The sequence below is a fragment of the Colias philodice genome, chromosome 9, assembly GCF_061535455.1.
Source record: "Colias philodice isolate Cphi_HAF_F1 chromosome 9, ilColPhil1 Martin Lab GWU primary, whole genome shotgun sequence".
Taxonomy (NCBI): Eukaryota; Metazoa; Arthropoda; class Insecta; order Lepidoptera; family Pieridae; genus Colias; species Colias philodice.
Window position 1 is genome coordinate 6,712,423 of NC_143094.1, and position 26,650 is coordinate 6,739,072.

At 31.0% G+C, this 26,650-nt stretch overlaps 4 protein-coding genes across 5 annotated transcripts; 1 reads left to right on the plus strand and 3 right to left on the minus strand.

Annotated features, from left to right (window-relative positions):
• Positions 1–130: 130 nt before the first annotated feature.
• On the minus strand, positions 131–7,116 carry LOC149485872 (uncharacterized). 2 transcript variants are annotated; one of them, XM_089699218.1, is made up of 4 exons: positions 6,883–7,116; positions 2,889–2,942; positions 2,356–2,509; positions 131–837 (listed from the first exon to the last, which is right to left on the minus strand). In XM_089699218.1, exons 2-4 carry the CDS (start codon positions 2,920–2,922, stop codon positions 681–683), a joined length of 345 nt encoding a protein of 114 aa, XP_089555344.1. In that variant the 5' UTR covers positions 2,923–2,942; positions 6,883–7,116; the 3' UTR covers positions 131–680. The 2 variants fall into 2 exon arrangements, with proteins under 2 accessions (XP_089555344.1, XP_089555342.1); XM_089699216.1 differs by having other exon boundaries at positions 2,889–2,972; positions 6,910–7,114.
• A 2,976-nt stretch (positions 7,117–10,092) lies between these two features.
• Positions 10,093–19,769, minus strand: sing (MARVEL domain-containing protein sing). Its single transcript, XM_089699200.1, has 4 exons — positions 19,236–19,769; positions 18,416–18,598; positions 11,080–11,220; positions 10,093–10,197 (listed from the first exon to the last, which is right to left on the minus strand). Exons 1-4 carry the CDS (start codon positions 19,377–19,379, stop codon positions 10,120–10,122), a joined length of 546 nt encoding a protein of 181 aa, XP_089555326.1. The 5' UTR covers positions 19,380–19,769; the 3' UTR covers positions 10,093–10,119.
• LOC149485874 (uncharacterized) lies at positions 13,302–18,182 on the plus strand. Its single transcript, XM_089699199.1, has 2 exons — positions 13,302–13,802; positions 14,394–18,182. Exon 2 carries the CDS (start codon positions 14,395–14,397, stop codon positions 17,131–17,133), a length of 2,739 nt encoding a protein of 912 aa, XP_089555325.1. The 5' UTR covers positions 13,302–13,802; position 14,394; the 3' UTR covers positions 17,134–18,182.
• Positions 19,770–19,865: 96 nt separating the features above from the next.
• Positions 19,866–25,523, minus strand: LOC149485875 (uncharacterized). Its single transcript, XM_089699201.1, has 5 exons — positions 25,378–25,523; positions 24,261–24,383; positions 22,178–22,360; positions 21,504–21,626; positions 19,866–20,613 (listed from the first exon to the last, which is right to left on the minus strand). The coding sequence occupies exons 2-5, from the start codon at positions 24,372–24,374 to the stop codon at positions 20,539–20,541; spliced, it is 495 nt and encodes a 164-aa protein (XP_089555327.1). The 5' UTR covers positions 24,375–24,383; positions 25,378–25,523; the 3' UTR covers positions 19,866–20,538.
• Between the last annotated feature and the right edge of the window lie 1,127 nt (positions 25,524–26,650).

A 26,650-nucleotide genomic window follows, 5' to 3' on the forward strand; every position in this document is an offset into this window, starting at 1 on the left:
TACAATTACAATAAGTGTTATTATTTATATTCACAACAATTAAAGGTCTAATAGTCATAATTAACCTGCTAAGAAAATCAAAATAAATAAATTGATGTAGAGAACTGAAAAATTATAGAAACAAATAAAATAATTATTTAAAATATTTATTTTAGAACACAACATAAATTTCTTTACAAATATGTGCACAATATAAATTAAACCTAGGTTTGGTTTTTCTGATTTGGTCTATAAATCACGTAGTGATCATATAAATCCAGAATATGTCAGTATTATTTAATAATAATTTGAATTGTCTGTAATTGGGGTCACTACGATGATTTAAGGTATAAATATAACTAAAATTTTACGATGTTAGTAGATATTATGAACCTATCCTCATTGTTGAGAATAAATCTACATTCTACCTAATGCTAAAACTTAGCAATATCTTATTTACAATACTAATAATTTTTACATTATTCGAGTCAAAAAAGAAATTCAAAGATATATGTTATATAGGTACAATATTCTTAATTTAAAAAAAATCGGACAGTTGCAGCTCTACATTTTAAACCCTTATAAATGATACGTACTTTTTAATATATAAACATCATTTCATCTATTTATGAAAATGTGGTCCACGGAGATTATCATTTAAAAAAAACATACAATCACAGATAATAAAAAATAAAAAAAATTTAGGGAATTTGCCGAAGCATCTCCGCTGGCGCAGGACTGACTCCTGATTCTTCCATATTATCAGCTATACTGAGAACGTCAGTCAGAGGTTGGATCTTTGCTTTTTTATGCTTCTTGATTCGCTTCATTTGTTCTATTTGCCGATCTAACATCCTTCTGTGAAAAAAAAAAAAATTAGATGCGAATTCATTATTTTACAACTTTGTTACTCATTTATGTGCGATTTTTCTTTTGTTTTTGAATGACTCTTTCTTTCCCATAGTTACATATCTACTAATATATTAATAATTCAATAAATGTTATAGTGAGGTTTTAGAAAAAAAAATACAAATAGGAACAACATTCAATTAGCCTTCGATCTTATAATTTGCATCAGTCTCAGTGTGTCTCTAAATAAAATGCAATTATACTTAATTGAGGCGAATTTCTTTAACTTGTAACCAAACCGACTAATTTAATCATTACCATTGGCGAAATACGTATACATATAACTTGCAAGGATTGATTAGCCTAATTCCAACTCTCGAGTTGCGACATATTTGTGTACTAACCTCCACTATATACGGTAAAAGTGACTTGAAATCAAATATGTTTATAAGAAAATACGAATGTTAACCGTAATGTTACCTTATGAGTTTATATATAACTTAGATCGAGTTAAATTGTATTTCACAAAAAAGCACTCGTATTAGCCTAGTCTTGGGTGCTTTTTAGTCAGCTTTTTTAGCCTTTAGCACCGCGCTCGGATAAATATTATGCGCAAGAGGTTTTTCAATCCATACGTAATATACAAACAAATTTATAAAAAACTCAAACATGTTTATATTTTCCAAGGGCCTACTCTGAATTTCTTAAAGCTCCAAGAGATACACAATTTAATAGGCAGTTTTACGTTACTGGTTATTTTTTATTATTCATTTCGTATATTCAGACCATATTCAAACCCTTTTTTCACACTTTTCTACACTTTTTTCATACTGCGCTTTCCTAATTTTCATCCGAGATACTAAAATGAGGACTGTAGATGTTCTTTTAGGAAATCTCTTTCATCCTCCTATTATTTAATTAAAACTCTTGAAAGTTAATCAATAAGTTTTTATCATGTTCGCAGTTTTTTTACACGCTTTATATTAGCTTCACCTGTATGTTTGTATGTTTGTAACCGACTTCTTTGGGCGCGATTTTGACCCACTTTAAATGGCCAGATTTCGTTCAAACTTTGTAGATTTATTGAGGACCGATGACAATACACTAATTTGATAAAATTATTCCATTTTTTAGTTCGGTTTCTATAAAAAGCGTGTTTTTTAGTTTTTTTAACTATTATTATTATTTTTATAAATATATAGTTAATATGCAGAATAGCTCTTGTTTGTAACTTGCAGAATAGCTCTCAGAAACTTTTGATAATATTTATATTGACCACAATATAAGTTGGCAGGCTAGAATAGGCTACATTTTGTCTCTATATTGCAATTGTTATGTGCGTTTTGTACGTTCGGTAGGTATCGGGTACGTTTCTACGAAAAGCGTAATCTCCACATCAAAATATAGCTATACTATATGTATTAATAATTAGGTATATTTATATTTAGGTATATTTACGTTTTATCACTATTCGTCGAAGAAAGACAATACCCTAAAAGACTTATGATAAGATTGGTATATGCTTACTTTTGCCTGCAATCGATTAAGACTCCCAAAACAAATACAATAACGATAGCTATTACTATGACTATCGTTACACCCAATATAGTAGCCAAGGTTAACGTTGGCACATCTTCCGCGATTATTGAGATGCTTGGGTCTGCTGTCGACTCAGATAATTCTGAAATAAAAATAATTTTATTTATCTACTTGCTTTTTGTAAAATAATATTTTAAATTCAATGATATGCCGATTATGTCGAAACAACAGAGTTCGCGTAATGGGTTTACCCCAATGATGTATTAAAAGGAACTTAACTATCAAAATACGGATGAAGATGTCATAGACCTCTGTCGAACTCATTTAGATTTATTTAAGTCTGGAGAGTAGGTAGTAGTGAAAAATATTATTTTAACATAATCTCAGCATCAATTGTTCAAACAATTTATAAAGTACTGAATTATAATAAATATCTATCTGATACTGTAAATAAAGTAACAAACAAATCCGCGTCAAACAAATCCGAACTTGGAACTTAATAATGATATTTTTAATCTTACCTACGCCCCATTTATCAGCGTTTGATTCTTCCATGACTCTCTTTTTGCTTTTTACTGTGTCTTAAATGTATGTCCTTTGAAATCCTGAAAAAGAAACATTTTTATGAATGGTGTTAAACAAAACATGTATTTAAAAATTCCTATTATTCCTTAGTTGCTGTTGCTTGTAAAAGAAGTTAATTATCATGTGTCACACAAGTGATACAACATTAGGTATAGCAACGTCATATTAAGTCACAACATAACGTAAACTGATTTATATTATTTTTTAAAAGAATTTCTCTCTCATTTTATTTTGCTCCTAGCTCCTATACTATAACGATTTCAGAGTTGCCCCCTTGGTAACATTATGTTATACTTAAATGTCAATCCATTGGTACACTTTTCATTCCTTTCGATTCTGGGTTTTTGGTTCATATATTTTTGGACATGTCCTTTTACAAAAATTGTAAAATATATTATAAATTGTAAAGAGATAAAGCCAAAAAACTGCTTTACTGCGCCATGTTTCCAATATTCACCCATATTTAATACTACCGAAATAATTTCCAGATAAACCCCTATTTTGTATCAAATGACTGGATTATTAAAAATCTATTTAACAATATTTTGCTGACCAATTCATTGATTATTTAATAACACTTGATTCCACAGAGTAATTGCCGCAATTATATAATGCGGAAGAGGAAGAATATCTAAAATAAATGCAAACCAATCTTCTAGATTATCTCCTCATCTTATCATTGCACCGACCGACGCATTAGCGTAATAATTTTATGTTATCTATTTCATTATCTGAGTTTGTACAAGAGCATTTTACAAATTACTTTAAATAAGTATTATTTAAATAAAAAAGAAAACAATTCCATAAAATCAGATACGATAACATGGCGAAGTCCATTAAGATTTTTTAGATAAAATACTTTGATTTATTTTATATTTTTATCGCTACTTCAACAAACTACGCCTGTCGGTAACAGTAGCGGCAATAATATATCAGGTTAATGTTTTTTTTAGATAGTTATAGAGGGAATCAAATTTATTTTTAATTTAGGTATTTACCCTAAACCCAAACTTCCTATTTTTTATGGTAGTTAAAAGTTATTCAGAATAAAGTGGCTCGAACTACTAGGTAACTAGTTACTTTTACAACGCTGTACTTAGGACTGGAATTAGATCAAATATAATATTATGGATCATACGTTATTTAGAATGCGAGTTTTCATAAAAATATCATTTTAAGTCTCATCAAATTCCTGGATTCCATATTTCTTGCGATTAGAGCTAGTATGAAGACTAAGTATGACTATGATTTCTTGTGGTGTTGTACGTGTCGTGTGACGTATCGTACTTTTCCAATATTTGCAAATCCTTCTTCGAATAATTTCTCAGAAACAATAAAATACTAGATTGATAATCATACCCTTACTTTACAGTCGGGCGTCAGTACAGTAATATCAATAGCCATATAGGTACGTGCAAATATGAGTATTGCATACCTATTGATACACAATCTTTATCTACGAAATATGTATCTATTCTATTTTTATGTCAATTCAATAGTCAGGGATATTATAATGACCAATAAGTACAATAAACTGTTTTTTCACTAATTCGCTTAAAAATAGCTGAATAATGTTTAGATAATGTCTAGGGCCAGACCAGGGAAGTACCGACCTCTATAGATAAATCGTCATTTAAAGGGATTAAGGAAATTGATAACTCAGAAATACTAATAATATTCAAGTTCTACCTTCAAATCTTTATCAAATTATAGGAACTGCATTATCTATTTAGTGATTAAGTTCTCTGTAACCTGTTCTGAACCTGCACACGTAGGTTCTGAATGGACTATTATTAAAAATTAAAATTAAAATGAATTTTTGAAATCGGTCACATAATGAAAGAATAGACAAGACGCCTGTTAACGGACTGAAGTTATATGTTTGTACTGAAGTAATATTTTGAAGGGCTATATTGAAACACTCATAAAAATATGATGTACCTAGTCGCGCTATTTTCCTAAATTATTGAATATGTAAATGTTTATATTTATTGGACTTTGTTACTTCTTTAACGATGGAAGACACTTTTCATCCTTTATTTGGCCCGGGAATTTTGTTTGGCCCATTGAAGTTTTCTGATGGCTTGTATTTAAACGATCTCCTTAATCTCAGGACTGTTTCGATAGTATATAGAATAATAATTTGTCTGCCATACATTATCGAGGAAGCTCAAGGTATAGATACATATTATTATATCAAGCTACAGAGTACAGCCAATAGGAGCGAAGCTTCTATGAAAATGTTGCAAAAAGGAGAAACAATTTTTATAGAGCAGACGAAGTTGCGTGGCACAGCTAGTGTAACTTCACTAATTCTAAACATTTTTAAAAGCTTAAATCAAAACATTAAACTCCAACTTCGTATCAATAATTCTCCTTATCTTAATTCTTTAAAAGTGTATTATATTGGGATTATACCAATAAGTCAATAACATGTTGAATTTATATTTTTGGTTTTATGGCATTCAAATGCTTTATAAATATAAATTTATAAAGAATAGAAAAAATTCGATCACGAGGCGGGACTCGAACCCGCATCCTTCGCGCCATTCCGGGGCGGATGCCTGACCAACTCAGCCACTCGTGACCCGCCCGAGCAATCGAATTTATTCTATTCTTTCAGTTTTATGTGTCTGAAGGGACACACCGCGCGCCATCTATTGAGATGATTAACAACCATTTCAACCAATATGAAGCACTTTTCAGTGAATACAATATTGTAACGATGGAACACGACCTTTTTTGTTGAATTTATATTTTTGGTTTTATGGCATTCAAATGCTTTATAAATATAAATTTATATAAGTCAATAACATATTAAACCCGCTTATGCGATATATTAACAATAATTAATTATCTACTGTAGGATCATAATAAGCTATATATTAAATATTTCTATTTACACGTAACATTAACTGCATTTAATTATGTACCAATGTTATTTGATGTGTGTAACCACAAACGTTTTATTATGAACTAGCTGCTCATCCTGCCTTCGCCCGGGTAGTCATTTATGTATTTTGTCAATTTTTAAATTTATTTATTATTATCCTAATTCAATCGAAGAAAAATCCAACGAACCCATTTAAATCCGTTCAGCCGTTTTTTAGTTAACACGGTTTTCATTTTTTTATAGAATTACATTTTTATTTATGAATTCAAGAATCAAGACGCATAACCATTTTTCGTCAGCTCGTATTGCAGGCTCTATTCTTTCGTATCGGCTTATGATCATCCAAAATTCCCATATTCTTTCTTATAAGAAAATTAAAGTCATTCCATGAATGTGCAATATGCGATGGAAAAATAATGACATTTAATTGCCATTCTTATCCAGTTTATTCAGCAATGTGTGTTCCGCCAATACATGCGCCTCTGCCGTGTCGTAGAATCAAACTAACGAAAACTCGTAGTTTGTTTTTTGTCCACCTTTATCGACAAAAACAAAACCAAGTTTTCTTCCTGTAAAGTGTGCTTATCGTGTTTGCTGTTCCATTGTATTTTAAAGTAGTAAAGAAATTATAAATCCCCTTTGAGACCTCCAATTCTCTTAAGTGATAATATCACCTTTTGTATCTTGGCAACCTTTGTTCAAGGTAGATATCTATTATCTACTTCACAGGGTACTTTACAGGTAACTCATATAAATAACTCAGTACTGAATACATTTAATAATGATGTTAGGATATGTAGGTACAAGATCAATAAATTAAGTATAATGATTATCTTGTGATTAAAAAAAGAAAAAGTAGGCCAAACTAAAAATATGTAATTGGCACAAGGGAAACTATCAAATGTAGGTATCCTTCTTGTGCTACCATAAATATCTTTATAATTATCTATATGATATGTACAATGTACACATATTCAATGTCACAAGAATGCGGGAAAATCGATTCGGCACAAGTCTCAGGTACAATATTGAAGTACCTAACTGCTAAATTTCCTCGAACTTACGTGTAGAGACGCTTGTTTTTCCACTCTAGATATGAATTCTTTTCGTAAACAAGTATTGCTGGCACTTATTTTAACACAATTATCACACCAAACAGGTAACGTTATATCCTAGATTTTTGAACCAAACTGCCACATATTTGCGCCGTTCGTAGGCGCATGCGCAGCGCTCCAAGGCGCGTCTCTCACTGTTAGGTTGTATCCGACAAGATCACAGCATTACGAAACGAAGCCTTTCGTTTATTTAGTTGAATCAAATGTGAAATCAATTACAGTTGCTGCGTTTATAGAATAAGTTAATGTTTTAATTGATGTCAAGTATTGATGAACAAACAATGTAACTGTAAACTGACTGCGCATTAACAAGGCTAAAGCCCCATGAGTCATGTAGAAAAGTACAATGTTTAGATATCTATGAACCGCCCCTCTCTGCTAATCGTCACAGATAACACGTCAAGCTATTGTTTGTGTGTACATTGTAAAATATACATTATGAAGGGTGGTTAGCTAGTAATAAAGCTAGCTCATATAACTGGGCAACCTTTCTTTACATTTTTTTAAAGATTCGTTAACTAGCTATACATATATATCTTTGAGAAGAAAATTCAAAATGTCAACCATACCTACCACTTAGTTTACCGTTTCACAACTATGATGGCTCGTAACATGTTTTGTTATTTAAAAACCATATCTTTATTAGCTATAACTAATATGATATCAATAATTTAATATCTTGACGACTATAATAATTCAATATCTTTTTTATATCGACAATAAATAGCGTGAAGAATCCAAATCGCAGTCTATGTGGTTAAAATCGTAATGATCAACTATATTTTAATTTTATAAAATTTGGAGAGAAACCAAAAACTCCAATTAACCGACGTGAATGTATAATACATCAAAAACTATTAATAATCCATTATCTTCAGTTATCTAGGAGAATGAGTTTAATTGACTTGTGTTTGCATAGACGAAGTGGCAGGCTTCGTCGGTATGGCGTTCCACTTTCACGGCAGCGGATGTCGAGACTGGTGACGAAAACAAGCAAACATTATTGCAAAACATTTTTATAATCATCTTTTTATAGTATATATTTAGAAATAATACGATTTAGATACTCTTTGCATTAAGATAAGTGAGTTCAATAATTAATTGCTATAGATAAACAAAAAAATAAAGGTATCTTTTCGTGTAGGTACCTATGTATTTCTTGCAATCACGTTCTACCCTGAGGTCATAAATGTTTATATATTCTATAATATACAAGTATGTCATATGTATATAGGAAAACAAATTTATACCTACAAATTATGTTTTTGAGAAGAGTTACAGAATTAATGACATGATCAAATTGCCAAAACCAATAAACACGTTTGTCGAATCTTTTAAATCTCATTCGTGGTTACATTAGATTTATTATGGAAATTTTTGGAACTATAGAAATTTCCGAATGGACTTGGATTCTTTATCTAGCTAAAAGTATACTTTAGCGATTATTTCGTAGGTAGTTATGTTATAACATAACTACCTACGAAATAATCGCTTTGAAAGGAATTTACCATCTCTACCTATGTAGTAGGTATGTACTACATACTAGTATAAGATAATGATACAGCTGTACCTTCCGAGAACAAATGTTTAATGTACTGACTACTCACAACGTATTAATTACACATTATGACAATATAAAGCCTGTTTTGTGTACTTATATTATATTTTTCTGTTCTGTTTGAATGATTAAAAAAAATTAAAGAAAACTTCTCATAGAAGTCACAGAATATACTATAATATAAATAAGATAAATGTTTAAGATCTTTGTCCATAAAATTATAGCTATATTGTCAGTGAAGGAAAACTTTGATTTTTCCTTATTGATTATAGTAATTGCGTTGTTGATATGAGACACATATACACGAATAACGAATAACGAAACACGAGTACCTAGGTAGGTAATCATCTTTATATCCAAACATTTCCTGTACTTGTTTAACTCTTCAAGCCCAAATGCATTTTTAACACGTTATAGGTATACCATATAAGATTATTAAGTGGTAAACTGCAGCACACAAGTGTCAAGCGGTATTAATTCGTGCCAGGTACCGACCGGACGCTTATCACATTGATACCTCAACATTCCGTCTAGAATGTCCGTTTTCTTCGAACCGGAAATTATAACGCTAAAAATCTTGATGAGGTCGTATGGTAAGGATTCCACTGGATTTTAAAACAAGCAATCGTTTACAAAATTGTACCTACATAATAATTTAATTTACCTAATGAAATAACTAAGAATACAGTTAAATAATTTTTAAATTTAATGGATAAAGTCTGAAATAAAATACAGAGTTAGATATAATTACACAATTTTATTTTATTAGTATAGACACTTACAATTTTACATTCAGTTTACAACGAATAATATAAGTACCTAATAGTTTACAAGTCAACTTTACTTTCACTAATTTGCTTTCGTTCATAATATTATAATAATACATTACTTAAGTATAATAATATATTACGTATTTATATCTATACAATATAATACAATATTTTAACTATGTATATTATATTATAATTTAAATTCCATGTACTAATACAATTTCATAATTTCTAAGCTGTAATTTCAATGTAGAGCGCGGGTTAAAATAACGTTTAATTACAAATCAAAAGTATATAAAAGGTATAGAAAACTAAATGCAATGGAATGAAGTATTAATATTGCACGCCTCATAAGCGAAGCGTTGAGGTGGGTACTACTGTCACTTCGCGCAAAACATCTGATTTTTCAAACTTAAAATGTCTTTATGTATCATACATTGCACTTGTAAGATAATACATACACACACATATTAAGAAAAAACACTATTTTTAACGTTCATGATATTTTTGATGTCATTTTTGTTATTTAAACTAGTTAAAAAACAGTTTAAAAAAGTTCTGTCTTGGACGTCCGTGTGTCTGTATGTGCGGATCCTTTTTCTTGTTAACACGATAGCGACCGAAATACTTTACTAATCGAGTCTTTTTTTTTCTCTTACGCTTGAGTATGCTCAGGAATAGAACCCTTTCATTTTTCAGGGTCTGATTCGATGTGGTTTAATTGTTATTAAATAAACAAAAATAATAATTAATAAATATTTATTAAAAAAAATTATGAGGCGTGCACTTTTGGATTTTCCAAATTATTTTTGTATATTATCGGCATAACAATCATCGAATTCCTTTATAGTACTTAAATGATATATATGCGTCCACTCCGTGTACTATCCCGACCACCACACCAATATACTGTAAAGAAAAAATATACTATTTATCTAAATTATACGACTAGAGAGGTCTGTGTTAAAAACTAATAACTTTATGATATCTATATGTACATAAAAATGAAACCTGTTTTCCTTAGTCACGGCATCACGCGTGAACGGGTGGACCGATTTCGATAATTCTTTTTTTATTATATTCGAGTTATTATATTTAGTTTTATTATATTGAAGTGCGAGGATGGTTCTTATGAAGAGAAAACGTAAATATTGTACCACGGGCGAAGCCGGGGAGGACCGCTATAGTAAATTATAAAAACTTTGCGTTCAGAAATTAATTTATATTTGTTCCCATTTCATATTGCTACAAACATAATTATTTTTTGACATTTATTTAGCTCACAAAAATAAAATTTCCTTTGATCATTATTTTTACTAATCACAATGACTTAATTGGTTTTAGACTACAAAGCGACATTTCTTGGAAAAAACTATTATGATAAAAATAAATCGGATGCTTCAGGTAGCGATAAGAAGGTGCGTATTATTTATTGTATGCCTAAAAATATTAAAGATTTGGAATTAAATGCTTAGTTTTATGCTTCATTGGTTTGGTTTGAAGATGAAGGACTCTTGTCCCAGCCAACCCTGGGTTTAACCGTGAAAAAAGTTCTATGTAGGTAGGTGTAGCTGTTTTTTATCGATCCAGCAGTTTTTAAATAAAATTCTAACCTATCTATACTAAAAATATTTATTTTTTATGATATTATTATAGATATTTTCACTTTGCCCATTTCCTTTGCCTACTTAGCAGGGTCAGCAGAAATATGTTTTTCTTTCATTCCCTCTATCAACAGTATCTTCATGCAATCGATAGATTAAGAAAAAATGCGATTTCACTAGTACTTACATACACTGCAGTCATAGCTGGGTATGCAGCATACATATTGACAAGCGCATACCGAGGGTATAGATATAAGTTAACAGCCACGCCCATGTAAGAGGATGCCGACAAGTACATGAAACATGCCACCGCGTTGAATACACATTCCTGAAAAATAAGAACGTATACATACAATGTTAAATATAGTATACTGATTTAGATGAAAATATCTGTTGATAATTGTAAAATTATAATGTAAATGTAAATGGATAGATGCCAGGGAGGAGCATTGCAGCAAGGAGGTTAGGAGGACCGTCCGCGTCGTACAAGAAGTAATTGTGCCCCATGCGGGCGTTTTATAAATAATTTAGCACGTATTATTATATAACGTATATTATTAATTAATATTTAACTGTTCTAATTTGTCATTACTTTAATTAGTTACTATTTTTATTCTGAACATTCTGTTACAGTCACTAGTTATAATATCTACATATTTTGTCAATTTAAAATTAGAATAATAATTTTAATTTAGCTTCTTTGTAATAGTAATTTTCCCAAGAAATTGCTACAAGCTACCTTGTATTCTAAAAAATAAACCTACCGCACTACAATGACCTTGTTCTTTTATTTCGTTATCAGCTTATTATTACTCACTCGATTTTTACAAGGTACCTAAGTCATTTCAATTTCAATTGAAATGACTCGGGTACCTTCCTAACGTTCGTAGGCTTAAATATTATTTATATAAGTAAATATTTCTAGTACTTATAATATTGTATAATTTTGATGATTAAAAGCACTTGAGTGGTTTTTTTATTCACTCTACCAAACTTGTCTAAAAAATATACTTTTCCTATGTGTCCCTTAGACCTCTTTGTATTAGGTATAGTTATTAATTAATTATTATTGTTTTGTCTACAATTAATGCGAAAACGAGAATGTTTTACATCGCCTCTTTGATGTTAAAAGAGCCTCTATAACGAGTTCGATAGAGCTAGCTTTTTTATTGATTCTCCTATCCTTCTGCAGATAAATAAATATTCTATGCCTTGATTTAGTATTCCTATGATCGAAAATAGTTTATATTACATCTCTTCGCTATAAAAAATATTAATTAAGACATAAAAATGCCCAAGACAGGCAACTACCTCATCTATAAAATAACTTGATTCCATACGTTACCGTTTTATCATCATATAGTAGCATTCGTAATTAGCAAACAATTTCAACAATACCGGCTTACGCTATTAAGGTTATTACTTATTATGCACTTCATTTCCTTAGATTGCATCGATGAAATCGCGTTAAAGAAGCAATCACTTTTTAATACATTACGCAAATCAATCTATCAGAAACTACAAAGTGCCTACCTACAATATAAATAGAATTTTAAGTGTTGAGCTGTAAGTATATACTTTACTCAATTGGATTGTATAATAGGTACAACTATGAAATTGAATGAAAAGTATTATGATTACGACATCTGTGTCTCTTGTATTTGTATTGTAATGTCTTGTAAGTGTATTGTATGGATTACTAAGTAGCTATTACGTGTCTATGCAATTGAAGACTTAATGTAATGCTGTCTTGATAGCTTTTATAAGAACTAAAAACCTGTAACTTTCAATAGTTTTTATTAAGCAATTGTTTTATTTTTTAATTCTGTCTTATATTATATCTACCTATATAGGAATAATGATATACCGCCACAAAATAAAGTCTATTGATATACCTATAATAGGTATTTTTCCCCACACATAAACTTTCTAACACGTGGTACGTTCCAGTGACCTACCATAACTATGTCTATTTCTGTAGAGTTTATTTCTGTCGTTTCAATCAATTAGGACACCTTTTTATAACGGGAATCATGTAGCCGATGTTAGCCTGATGCCTCTCTTTATTAAAATTCATTAAAAAATTGCTACGAAATAAAAATAATTTGGAAAATCCAAAAGTGCACGCCTCATAATTTTTTTTAATAAATATTTATTAATTATTATTTTTGTTTATTTAATAACAATTAAACCACATCGAATCAGACCCTGAAAAATGAAAGGGTTCTATTCCTGAGCATACTCAAGCGTAAGAGAAAAAAAAAGACTCGATTAGTAAAGTATTTCGGTCGCTATCGTGTTAACAAGAAAAAGGATCCGCACATACAGACACACGGACGTCCAAGACAGAACTTTTTTAAACTGTTTTTTAACTAGTTTAAATGGGTGAATTTCCCAAACGACTTTTTTTTTTGTCTTCATTGAAATTAGTATTTGAAAAAAGGAATATTGTTCTGTACTATTTTTTTTTGTATTCATTAGGTATTTATTGGGTTGTGGCATAAAATATTATTTGTCTAAGTCTATTTACAAAGGTAGAAATAAATACATAAACCTCTATTTTTGTCACATCGGTGCTGTCCCTCTACTTTTTTTACAAGCAAAAACGCTTATATCGTTATAAAAATAAGTAACTTAAGAATAGAACTTATTCTATTTCATAGAATATTAGTTTTATTATTAATATGTAGCATATTTTATTACGTAATTCATAATATTTATTACTGAGAGGCATAAATGTACTTGTCTCGCAAAATTTTGTCATATCGCTGCACAAAAGTAATTTAAACCTAACTTTGCATCGATGAGTCCGACAGTGTCCCCACCCCAATTTTATTTCCCTCGTTAGTGTGTGCTAGTGCGCAGTCAGGACGGACGTGTGTCAAATCGCTGCATATTCCCGCCAATTACGTAAGTACGACATTTCAGTTACTTCCAAGCAATTATTTTATATTATCGGTGGTTGCATTTTTCTAGTGTAATGTGAAGTTTTATTACGATTGTTTGGTTCTAACAGACATAGTAAGTAAATTAGCATCATTATAGGTACTTGAATTTAGCCTAAATATTATACATTTTTCATAATTTTCAAAAAAGTCGATAATTTCTCACGTCGCTGTTCTCATATCGCTGTAATCGGTGGTCTTTTTTACCACCGATGTGATAATTTACACCGATGTGATAAGAAAAATCAATCGGTGTCTTAAATATCATATCGGTGTTTTGATTCATGATCGACGCATAGTTTTGTCACATCGGTGGATTGTTTTATCACATCGGTAGATCATATTATCACCTCGGTGTAATTTTATCATATTGGTAGACATAGTGTCATTTCATTAAAGTAAACAAAAAAACAATGGAGCATACCTACAACCATACATTATATACATACATATACACATATTATATTTTTTAACTTTCATAAATATTAACTTGTGTGCAGCTCGTGCCGCACACAATTCGTTCGAGTAATTTTGTTTAAGATTAATTTTGTTTAAGAATGCTGAAATCAAAACTAAACGAGGAGGAGAAAAAAGAGAGAAAGAGGTTGATGGAAAGAATAAGAAAAGCTAAAATCAAAAGTGATCCTGTGTTAAACGAGCAGCATTTAAGAAAAGACAGAGAACGCTTAGCTAAAAGAAAGGCAGCTGGACTTATCCTAACCCGAAGCCAAATGACTGCACATGCACGTCGCAATGCACAAAAGAAAAACCGAATCAGTGCCCGTGCATATTATCAGCGGAAAAAAAATAAGGCAAATGGTGCCCGCAACAACCCAACAAGTGTTTCAGAGACCAATGACGCAGAATCGCTACCGAAAAATCAAGATAATGAGCCCGGTATTTCTCAAGAACTAATAGGACCTCATAGCCCACGGCTATTGCGACAGAATGTTCGATGTAATAGTCCTAATTTGCGTATTGATGCCATAGTAGCGAGTAGTTCCCACTATTTACGTACAAGCAGTCCCCTAGATTTATCAATAGCATCTCCTTTACGAACGCCAAGTATTAGTTCTATAAATTCAGAAGAATCAACATTACGCCCAAATAGTCCTAACTTAGACACATCCTTTAATACTGTTAAATTCAAACAAGACATTAAAATGAAATTTCGTAAATATCAAAACGTTAAAACTCAGCAAATACACGATTTAAGAAAACAATTGGCAAAGGCTAATAAAGAGAAACTAATGTACAAAAAGAGATACATGAGACTACATCAAGAATTTAAGAAATTAAAACAGAGTAATTTAGAAGTGAGACGAATCCCAACGAAGCCAAAAAATATAGACCTGCAAAAACGTATCCGTAAGATTGTTGTTCAGTTTTTTGAGGATGATGAAAATTCAAATCTTTGCCCAGGTAAAAAGGATACTGTCACACAAAATGGAGTAAAAAAACAGAAAAGGCTGATGAAAGACACAATTAAAAATTTACACAAAAAGTATTTGACTTCGGGCTACCCTCCAATCAGTTACGTCACTTTTACAAGAATGAGGCCGTTTTGGGTCACGCAGCCAAAATTAAACTTGAGAAATACATGCCTATGTGAGAAACATGAGAACATGGATCTTGTTATATCATCTTTAAAAAGAAATCGTATCATAAAAGAAAACACCACGACTGAAATTCTAAGTAGTATTTGCTGTGATATTTTTAAGGTAGAATGCCTGCAAAGAACATGTCCTGTCTGTAAGAATCGTCATTTAAATTATCAAGAATTTGATAACTCCAAAGATGTTATTTATTGGAATTGGAAGAAGATAAAAAAGAATTACAAAAAAAATGGAGTCGATAAAATAGCCGTTAATGTAGAAAAAGTAAAAATAACCGTTAAACCATTACAACTAATCAAAATATTTGAAAACAATCTGAAACCGTTCTTAACACATTGTAGTAATATACGAAATCAAAGTCAAGCTTTTAAGCACTACAAACAAAACATGACTGAAAAGGATTGTGTCGTTCACATTGACTTTAGTGAGAACTATAGCTCCAAGTACGGGTCCGAAATACAATCTATGCACTTTGGTGGCAGTCGTCAACAATTCACATTACACACTGCTGTAATTTACTATAAAAATAAGGAAGAGAATATAACAACTCAATGTTTCTGCACTATTAGTTCTTCACTGCGCCATGATGCTGCCGCCGTTTGGGCTCACCTTGTTCCAATATTAGAAGAAATTAAACAGGAAGCTCCAATTGTTCAGAATCTTATTATTATTTCTGATTCTCCATCAGGCCAGTATCGGAATAAGAAAATTTTTTATATTATGTCCCAACTCAGTATTTACTGCTCTTCTCTGACTAACATAATATGGAACTATAGTGAATGTGGTCATGGAAAAGGTGCGCCAGATGGAGTAGGTGGGCTACTGAAGCGAACGGCGGATCGATTTGTTGCACACGATGGTGATATGAATAATATAGACTCTTTTGTAAACTATTTAAAATCTGCTGTCCAAGGCGTGAAAATTAGTACTGTAGAAGAATATGAAGTTGAAGAAAAGGACTGGCTTCTCCCTACAAATTTGAACACATTTCGTGGAACATTGCAAGTCAAACAAGTCATTTGGACTAAAGAAGCTAAAAATCGTATAGTTTTACGTCGACTTTCTTGTATAGAAGATGAATGTATGAAATATGTTGTTAAATGTCCACATGGCAAACATCTAGACTTCCACAATTTGTCAACCGAACACGAAATTAAGTCTAAACCTCAACTTTCTACTTCGAGTAATAAAAAATCCAGAACTAAATCCAAAATAGATATCACTAAAATGCGACCAGTAAAGTTAACTGACAAATTAATTTTGTTCCCACAGCCATCACATTCAAAGTATTTTACACCATCAAATACATTAAAAATCTCGGAAAATGCGGCACCCAGATCATCCTCTTCGACAAAAATGTCTGAAAATTTGCTATTGAACTATGTAGATCTTGATCAAAGTACTCCTGCCTGTTCATTTTTAGAGAAAATTGACACGAACATTTTAGTTGGTTTAGAGGAATCAACTCAATTCGTAAATAAAGAGGATACGGTAAAAGCATCTAATAGATTTTCAAGTCCTACCGTGGAAGACAGTGACACCGATGAGGAAATATTTAGAATAAAATCTAAAATTAACTTTAAAAAAGAAAAAAATGAGCCACGTAAACCAACTCCTGACATCAAACAGAGATTTAATTATATATTTGGTTGCAGTGACACTGATGATGACTTATTTTGATCTGGGCTGATTTGTTTTTAAAATTTTTATTTTTATTGTTTTTAGTTTTAATTGAAAAAAAGAGGTTTAATTGTTGTAACAGATAATAATTATAAAAGTACGTAATTAAGTGCTGTGATTAACTATAGGTATACTACATAGTCTTCTATGACTTAAAAGTCTAATTATGGTGCAATTTAATAAAAGTGGAGTACGAAGACGGTTCAAGTTCTGTAGTGATTTATGTTGAACTTAAAGGCTGATTAACATAATAACCAAATTATACTGACAGATTTAATTTAAGTTTTTTTTTTAAGGGTAAAGATTATTTGCTAGATGTAAGATATAAGCGATCTCTATGTAATCTATGATACTTACGCACTGAGAACAAAGATTTTAAAAATATTAAATTAAGTGATAATTAAAGCTGTGATTATTGTAGTGTTGTTATGATTAAGGTTAAACTTAAAAGGCTGATTAATTAGGTATATAAAGTTTTCTTATATAAAGTTTCTATTCTTAGTATTGTTGAACCTAGAACGCCACAATGTTTTAAGTGTACCTACACATGGCAAAACAATTAGCTTGATCGCCACATTAATAAATGTGTATTGTACAATAACGTACAAGAAATTTTTGTTTTTTATACTTCTTTTAAATAAACACAATGATAATTAAAAAAAACATTATTTTTTATTCTAAGAAAATAATACCCTTAGTTCAGGTATTCAGTTCTTAGTCACTCCTTCAAAAATGTATAAGCCTACTATTTCTTTTTTGATGTTCAAAGGTGGATAGATTATCATATCGCTGTATATGTATATCACATCGGTGAATAAATTTATCATATCGGTGTACAGAAAAGATAATCGGTGCCGGATTGTCACATCGGTGGAAACCAGAATTCAAACTGAATTTTCTCCATAGTCTTAAAAGATACGTTGATGGTTACCAATAAGGGAGTATTTAGTATCCTAAATATTACATTAAACATGAAAAAAATAAAAAATATATATAAATGAAAAAGTTCACCGATATGATAAGAAAAATGGCATTTGTTGAAATTCACCCAAATAACAAAAATGACATCAAAAATATCATGAACGTTAAAAATAGTGTTTTTTCTTAATATGTGTGTGTATGTATTATCTTACAAGTGCAATGTATGATACATAAAGACATTTTAAGTTTGAAAAATCAGATGTTTTGCGCGAAGTGACAGTAGTACCCACCTCAACGCTTCGCTTATGAGGCGTGCAATAGGCGATTGAAAATCAATTATTTTAAAAACATGAATACTCACAAAAATGGATTGTCGTATCAAATGTTGGGAGTTGGATGACAGAACATAACAAGCGATTAGTATCGATGTGGTGAGGAGGCACGCTGATGCTGTCGTAAGGAACCCGTGGAAAGCTGATCCCATGCTGCTGGCTTCGGACATACCGTACTTTACAAGGAGACTCTGACAGAGCGAGCCGAGCAACTGTTAAAATGAAACATAAAAACTAACGTAAATTATTAACAAATTCAAATAACAGAAATCTATATAATTGAATATAAATTTGAACTTTATAATTTAACATATGTATTTCTTATCTTTCTTAAGTGGTTTTAAAAGAACCTTATTAGGGGTGATACATTACTCCATAATTTTTTCAATGAATTTTCGATATGAAAATTACACAGAAATCGGGAGAACATGAGACAATTATACATATATCATATATGAACAATAGATATAAGCGACGTATGTGAACAATAGCTACACAGTTTTCAAAATATAAACAATTCTGATAGAGTCGTATTTACACTTCTTTCTCTCCTTTCGACTAATAACGCTTTAGAATACAAAAACACAATTTTGCTAATATAAAACACCAATCATAGATTAACAATCCGATTTTAAAAGCGACAAATTATCTCAATTAGACTATTGTAGGTACCTACTATAAAATAATTTGTATTTCCTACGTATTATATGTAGTAAATATTGTAGGTACTATCTCAAACAAGGTAATAAAAACGTAGATTTCCCCACTTAAAAAGAAGGTATAATATTTACAAAATATCTATAAGTTATGAATGCTTTTATAAATTTTATTAAAAATACTTTTACTTACAGCTTCTGCCAATTTAATTAAACCATGTTGCGTTGTCATATAGCCAAGATTGAGGCACTCGCAACATCGACAACAGCAGCACTTAATTCCTCTACCGCCCCCACTGTTAGGCGCTACACGTACTATAGTTGGACCTCGGGTCATTTTTAACACAATTAAATATTATTCATCTGATTTCACGAACAACGATCCAGGGATTCGACGCAAACTAATTGAACCAGACAGGAAATTCAGGACAGTTGAAACATTTCACCATTTACACTCGAGCGTTAGTCAGAAAAATATTTATAGACGTTTTTAGCACGCCAATATAATAAAAGTTCAATGAACTAGTTCCCTTACCCAAATATTTATACAATAGCGTTCTGTTTACGCTGATTATAAAATAATTATATAGTAGGGAATATTTAAAAAATACAACACTTCACACGTCTCGACAATCTCTACATTTGATTTGAATGTGTCGCGTGTGTAGAAATCCTTTTACAGAAATAGATTACCGCACGCGCGCTTCCAGGAGGGTGTCCCTGCTATTTAAAACCAAGTGTTTATTGTTTACCCAATCTCTGAACGCTATAGTACTAACAAAGAGTGGTTCCGGGATATAAGGTAAGTGTAATAAAATACATATTTGTATAAAATTACAAATTTTATTACAACAAGATTCGACATTCCAAAAAGTATTATATTTTAATAGTGACACATAAAAAAATGTATACTTGTAATTAATAATTATTTAACACTAGCACTGGAACATTATTATGAAAAATATTTAAACAATGCTTCATAAATTACATAAATTATTACAACACTTATTCATTGTGCTACTTGCTAACAGACAAAAGATTACATTCATACAATAAATTAAGTACATTTATCTTGGCTTAATTCGCAAAAGGCACATATTTCAAAAATTGCAACATCAATACAAAAAACGTTATAAAAGTAAAAAAAACTCGTATTAGTCTAGTTTTTTTATTTCTTGCGCTTGTTCATCGTATTCATAATTCATAGTAATATTATATTCAGGCAAAAGTCTTCCTGCGATGAGTACCTGGTCCGGCGTTAAATTAAATAAGCATTACGCTTTACAAGGTGCTGATTGAATTTAAAACCCGATAGGTAACCAAGGACTTTTCCTGAATTACCAAGCCATTCTTCAGAAATTTACTGTGTCAATCTAGCTTAAAACAGCGGTTTATAACTGTCTCCTTATTTATCTCTTAAAAATGCAACATCAAAGAAGTAAAATATTTAAAGCAGTGGTAATATATAATTATACACCCATAATAACAGTTGTCGTTCATATGCCACGGTATGATCGGTTGGCTAAAAACGTACTAAGTAAATACAGGACGGCCATTACTAAACCCATTACCTGCAAAAAAAAGTTTACATTAACGTCACAGTATTAAATTTATTATGAATGAATGAATGAATGAAAAATTCTTTATTGTACACCAAATATGATACATTTTATAAACTTAACAATAAATTAATCAATGTACAGTAGGCGGCCTTATCGCTGGCAGCGATCTCTACCAGGCAACCCAAAAAAAATATGATCGTTCCTATTTATAAAATGGTCGTGAAAAATTCTACTAAGGGTGTACATAAATGCAATTTAATTATTATTGTCCACTTGAATAGTTGGGGATTATTTAGTACAGTAATAGAGTTGAAAAAGCTGGTACGTACGAGTCTTAGAGATTTACCTAGGGACCATGCGAAACAGCGGCATTGTAAGTTATTTCGACAAACTTTTTTTTGGTATTTACTCATCAATATTATAGTATCATTTTTATTGAACAAGTACCTATATTATGTAGTACCTTATGTAAGTACCTATATTAGCTAAGAGTACTATAAAGTAGGTAACTTATAGTAACTACATCGATTTACCTAATACTAGCTAGCTACTAGTTATTATTCTGGGCTAATACATAATTGTAATACATATAGGAATACTAGATTTCCGCCCGCGGCTTCGCCCGCGTTTTCAAAGGAAAACCCGCATAGTTCCCGTTCCCGTGGGATTTCCGGGATAAAACCTATTCTATGTGTTAATCCAAGTTACCCTCTATATGTGTGCTAAATTTCATTGTAATCGGTTCAGTAGATTTTACGTGAAAGAGTAACAAACATCCATACAAACTTTCGCCTTTATAATAGTATTAAGATTAGTAAAGAATTGTATTTTTAATATGAAATAACATATGTTTGTCTTGCGTTAACTATTAATATCTTGATTTAAAAATCTGTACTTACTGCAGCAGCTAGGTAAGGTTCAAAATCGTTTCCATAACTTCTCTTCTGGTGGTTAACTTCAATCATGAGAGTTAAGCCCGCTGCGAGATATAGCACAAACGCTATTCCGTGGTATATTACTTCCTAAAACATGAAACATTTTGATGAAATCGAAAACCAAATTATATTTCACAATTCTCCAAGTAATTCTCAGTTCAGTTTCAAGTGTAGATAAATAAGGCTATCTCTAATCTCTCCTATGCCTTGTTCGAGCGACAAACGTTTAAAGTTTACCAATTTTTGAAGTGAAAATTTAATCTTTAGCGGCGTTGAGCACTTTTTCTATAATGGGTATAAAATCTTAAACTCGCGTCAGGACACGTGACCTGATCGAAAAAGCGTAAGACGGATGGATATCAAACATGCTCAACGTTAATAATCAAGTTTTCACTTCTGCCGGCACTCCCGGAGTGCAACCCGTCTTTTTTTTTATTTGGAATACGGAAGCGCTTGACCACAATCTTTGTAGTAGATTTTTGTAGGTAGAAACAATCGATCGGTGAATTGGGTCATTTTTCATTATTTTGCCTAGAAAGAGGCTTTATCTCCGAATGATTTTTTTTAACTACCTATGTAGTTAGTACAAAAAAATAATTAAGTTCGTTAGGTGTACTAAAATATACGTTTCAACTTACATATATAGTTTTAGATATCATAGAAGCCGTAGTAAATGATACCAGACATGAGGTCAATAGGCAGAAAGTTCCTATTAAAAACGATACTGAAACCAGCAGGAAGAAAAGTTCTGGATTTGGGTTGTATCTTGAAAATGGTATCAAGTAGTGGCCGACCACACCGACGCACGCTGCCCCCAAGAGCTAGAATGATAAAAAAAATATTAATCGTATAGCACTACAAAAATAACATCAAAAAGGTCGCTTACGACTCTGAAACAGCAAATTTTCGGGTAGAAAATTCAGAGGGAAGGCAAAAAATATTCCCTTTATATATTTTTCAAGTACACTATCAATTCAGTATTCCGTAGAATAAATAGATTACTCCTATTCCTTATTACAATATGTGACAAAGGTTCAAGGACAGTTTTAGACGAAGCGAAATAATTGATGTAGAGTCTACCAAGAATAAAAGCTAGAGCACTATCACACGCCGCGGCCGCGGCCTGCGCGTTTCTAGGTACATCTGGTTTCAATATTTTCAGTTATAGAACTGAAATTATGCTTTTCTAATATATACATTTTTTACCGGCACAAAAATATCTTAAAATATAAATAAATTCTTCAATGACGGTGCGACCAAGCACCTGACAAAGAATTTAATATTTAGCTGCTTTTTAGGTCTTAAGTAATAACTTTTTAACAATTAATTGATTTCTGTTTTAGTTTAGGGAGGATAATAATTAAATAAATGAATTATAATGAATATATATTTATAATGATTCATTATACTTTACTCATATCAAGAAGCTTTATCAAGCACTTCATTAATTCAAACTAATTAGTTTTAATATGATTAAATACAAAACAAACAGTATCGCCTTACTTCCTGTAAAATAATGTATAGTAAAAATTGAGTTAAATATTTTCACAAATTATTAACTTGACGTCTTGACACAATATCTAAGTATTTAAATTAAATAAGAAAATGTTATTAAAAATACATAATGTTTATGTGTATAATTATATCATCAGTTTCTAAAAAGCCATTATAAAAACTAATTTTAAAAAATTATCATTTTTTAAATTTCAATTTTAAATCGGCTAGGTTTATGCAACGAGTGTTGATAGGTAATTCATAAATTATGTATCCTTTTCAATTGCTCTAGGAATCAGACATAGGTAAGTATATGAACGTAATGACCATGTAATGACATCACTTATTTACAATTCAAGGAAAATTGAAATAAATTCGTAGTAAGTGCAACACTAAAGTATTGAACGCGTCTTTTGAATCGTTAAAATAAAGGTCGTTTTAATTGGCAGATTTTAATTCAAAAAGTTTTTAGTGTATAAAAGATGATCAATTGATGTGAAGATTATTTGTTTATGTTATATCGATGGAAAATAAGGGGAATCCTCAGATCCTGTTAACAAGACGTTCGTTCTTAACTCTTCAATTTAAAACAGTCCACGGTCCAGACCTTGCGCAACTTTTAAATGGGTCAAACAGCACACTCCGGCCTCATCAGATAAAATTAAATTAGGTTATGATCACACCACATCAGAACTTTTATATTAGGTGATATCTGAATGTATGTACGTATTTTTATATAACTAATTTTAAAGCTTATACTTTTTCATACAATGTCACCAAAATCATTAATTATAATTATTAAACAATGAAATACAAATACATCTTGAATAGATAGAACACGTCAATATTGGAGTAATAATAACATTACCTTGGTATTTAGCCGGAATGCGATAATTACATGTAGGTAACGAGTTTCTAGCATTAAACCGCAGTTGGATGAATCAATTTACTAAAATTAACGAACTGACATGAGATTTATGTAAATACGAGAACTAACTCTACTAAATAACTATTTTTTTATAATCATTTAAATTTTAAATTTACTTCATTCTTTTTTACATCCTTTTTTTTTTCAATTCTGTACTTACGTCTTTACGCATTTTTCCTGTATCATCACATACAAACTTACAATTAAATAGTAGTTCTAGTTGATGAAGTAATTTAATCATGACACGCGATAATCATGCTTCAAATAATAATACAGAATTACGAGTCATATTATCTTACCAGTTGCGCTAGTTTAAGTAACCCAGGTAGTGTGCCGAGGTAACCTGTGTTAACAAACAGCGCTGAGCCTGATGTGGTGGCGGTTGTCCTTGTGATGGTGACCGTGTGTGACATTATGGTTCACTGAAAATATTAATGAATTCCTTAGGATCGTAAATTTTTAGGTTTAATTGTTATTACTGACCAGTGTTAAGGTTTTGTAGTCCATTTATACAAAAATAAAATAAGTTACAATACGTTTTTACTGTGTATACTCGCTCAATCTTAATCCGCAAAGAATGAATGTCTGAAATAAGAATAAATACCTATGTACCTAATACTACTATTATTTACATATACATAAATCAAAACTGAATTCAAAATACATAACTAAGTAACTAGGTACATTCTTACACGAATGTTTTACATGCTAAAGGCTGTATATGGTGGCTCGCCAAAGTTTGCTACCTAAAGATGACGTCATTCATCGTGTTACCGATGAGGTTATTGTTATGTTATATATGTCGATGATGAATGAAATTGTCGTATCCAGTCATCACCGAAAATGTATGGTCTAGGTCAACGCGTTGGCGGGCCGTGACGAGTTTTATGTGCCGAGGTCGCGAATATAAGAGTATATACCTAGGTACTTTCCGCAAGCAGTAAAATAACATCTGTTAAGTGTTATGTGCTGTTAAATATAGTTCCTACAAATACACTAAGAAAAAACTGTGCGACTCAACAAAACTAATACAAATCGGATATGGTCATAATGTTTATTGAGGTAAATAATAAGTAAGATACTTACCTATTTATAGAAATTACCATAAGATAACAATAATTGACATATTATTTTTATCAGTACGTAGTTCGCAGAAATATAAATAAAATACTGCTAATTGTGTGTAGGACCTAAGTAATTGTTAATTGTACTGTGTACAACTCAGTACAAGGCTTATTCACTTATTGTCTCCGCCAATTCTAGAGGTTTTTTACACGTATTTCTTACAATACATTGAAGGAGAGTTTGCAAATAAAATAAATACACCTATTTAAAAACACTTGTTGTACATATTTTTTAACACATAAAAAAGCAGATTTTACTAAGCGTATGCAATTTATAAATCAAGTAACTTACCTTTTGTTTACGATGTCGTATTATATATTTAAAAAGGTGGAAAATCGCGAAAACAGCGAGTAGCTATATAAGCGTCCAGTGAACAACTGCAACAAATCAGACGGTGACTCACTTGTTGCTCTGCGCATGCGTAAGGCGACTATATAACATCAAAATATACAATATATATCCTTTATAATCCAATCAGAGTATACTCCCATAAATTGGAGGAAGTGGTACGCTTTTAGAATAAAGTACATAGGATCTTAATGAGGCAAGACTAATAATAACTACCTAAATTTTAATACAGGTAGGTACATAATGCAATTAAAATGTCTCGAGAAATATGAATTAAAATTATTCTTCAACATTTCGATAAGCATCTCTTTGGGAACCCAATGCTTGACACTTGGAGTTAATGAGGTAGAATAGTAATTAATAACTGCATAAAACTATTTAATATTTATATAGCTTTCTATATAACGTGTAAGCTGGAAATTTGCAATCAAATCCAGGATTAAACTTGATCACTCTACATGATACATCCCTTATTTCTGCAACTTCCAAATACAATATGTATAAAAATCGGCAAAAGGCGATTGCTACCGACTTTATTATCTTTTGAATATCGCATTTTCCAACTCTACTTTTTATTTGCCTTCAAGAACAATTAAAAATAACAATTTCTTAATTAAAATTGAAAGAAATTTTAATTTCTTACCTTTAGGTTGTTTTATCTCACGATGTAATGAATGAATTTATTTTTACGAAGCAACACAGAAACTAATCAATTTTAACTAGCTTTCTAATGACTTCGAGACTACACCTATGACCTATCACTTTCGCTTTACGCATAAATAACGAAAAATTCAATTAACGTTCAAACATTACATTTCTTTTTTTTATTGGTATTTTAACTAAGTAGATTTAAAGCAAAAGACATCGATACTTATATTGAGAAGAGAAAGTCTTTCCGTCTGTCTTTTCCACTTTCACGGCGACATTACTGCACCGACTTGGACGAAGTGACGTACAAGACGATCGAGGACTCAGCCCTCAGGGTCCGTCAGGGTTTCGTTCCTTTAATAAACCTCTAAAAGATGGAAAAGGGGGATGATTCTTTGCCTTTGACTTTATTCTCGGGTAAAACCGCAGGTTACCTATTTTTATATTCGCTAAAGCTTAAATGAGTTATGATCACTGCCAATTATTTTAAAGTGTACAATAGAGCTCTGAGCTATATAGTACGCTGATGACAATTATTTAATTTAGAAAATATTTATTTATTTATTTG

What these genes read in the sequence shown, in the direction of transcription:
- LOC149485872 (XM_089699218.1), bottom strand. Translation starts at nt 2,922, where the DNA reads ATGGAAGAATCAAACGCTGATAAATGGGGCGTAG. An exon ending in CGCTGATAAATGGGGCGTAG is followed by an intron (nt 2,510 to 2,888) that starts GTAAGATTAAAA and finishes TTTTTATTTCAG; the next exon opens with AATTATCTGAGTCGACAGCA. An exon ending in TTAATCGATTGCAGGCAAAA is followed by an intron (nt 838 to 2,355) that starts GTAAGCATATAC and finishes TTTTTTTCACAG; the next exon opens with AAGGATGTTAGATCGGCAAA.
- LOC149485875 (XM_089699201.1), bottom strand. Translation starts at nt 24,374, where the DNA reads ATGTCACACACGGTCACCATCACAAGGACAACCGCCACCACATCAGGC. An exon ending in TACTTAAACTAGCGCAACTG is followed by an intron (nt 22,361 to 24,260) that starts GTAAGATAATAT and finishes TTATCATTCTAG; the next exon opens with CTCTTGGGGGCAGCGTGCGT. An exon ending in AACCTTACCTAGCTGCTGCA is followed by an intron (nt 20,614 to 21,503) that starts GTAAGTACAGAT and finishes TTTTTTTTGCAG; the next exon opens with GTAATGGGTTTAGTAATGGC.
- sing (XM_089699200.1), bottom strand. Translation starts at nt 19,379, where the DNA reads ATGACCCGAGGTCCAACTATAGTACGTGTAGCGCCTAACAGTGGGGGC. An exon ending in TAATTAAATTGGCAGAAGCT is followed by an intron (nt 18,599 to 19,235) that starts GTAAGTAAAAGT and finishes TCATTTTAACAG; the next exon opens with TTGCTCGGCTCGCTCTGTCA. An exon ending in TGATACGACAATCCATTTTT is followed by an intron (nt 11,221 to 18,415) that starts GTGAGTATTCAT and finishes CTTATTTTTCAG; the next exon opens with GAATGTGTATTCAACGCGGT.
- LOC149485874 (XM_089699199.1), top strand. Translation starts at nt 14,395, where the DNA reads ATGCTGAAATCAAAACTAAACGAGGAGGAGAAAAAAGAGAGAAAGAGG.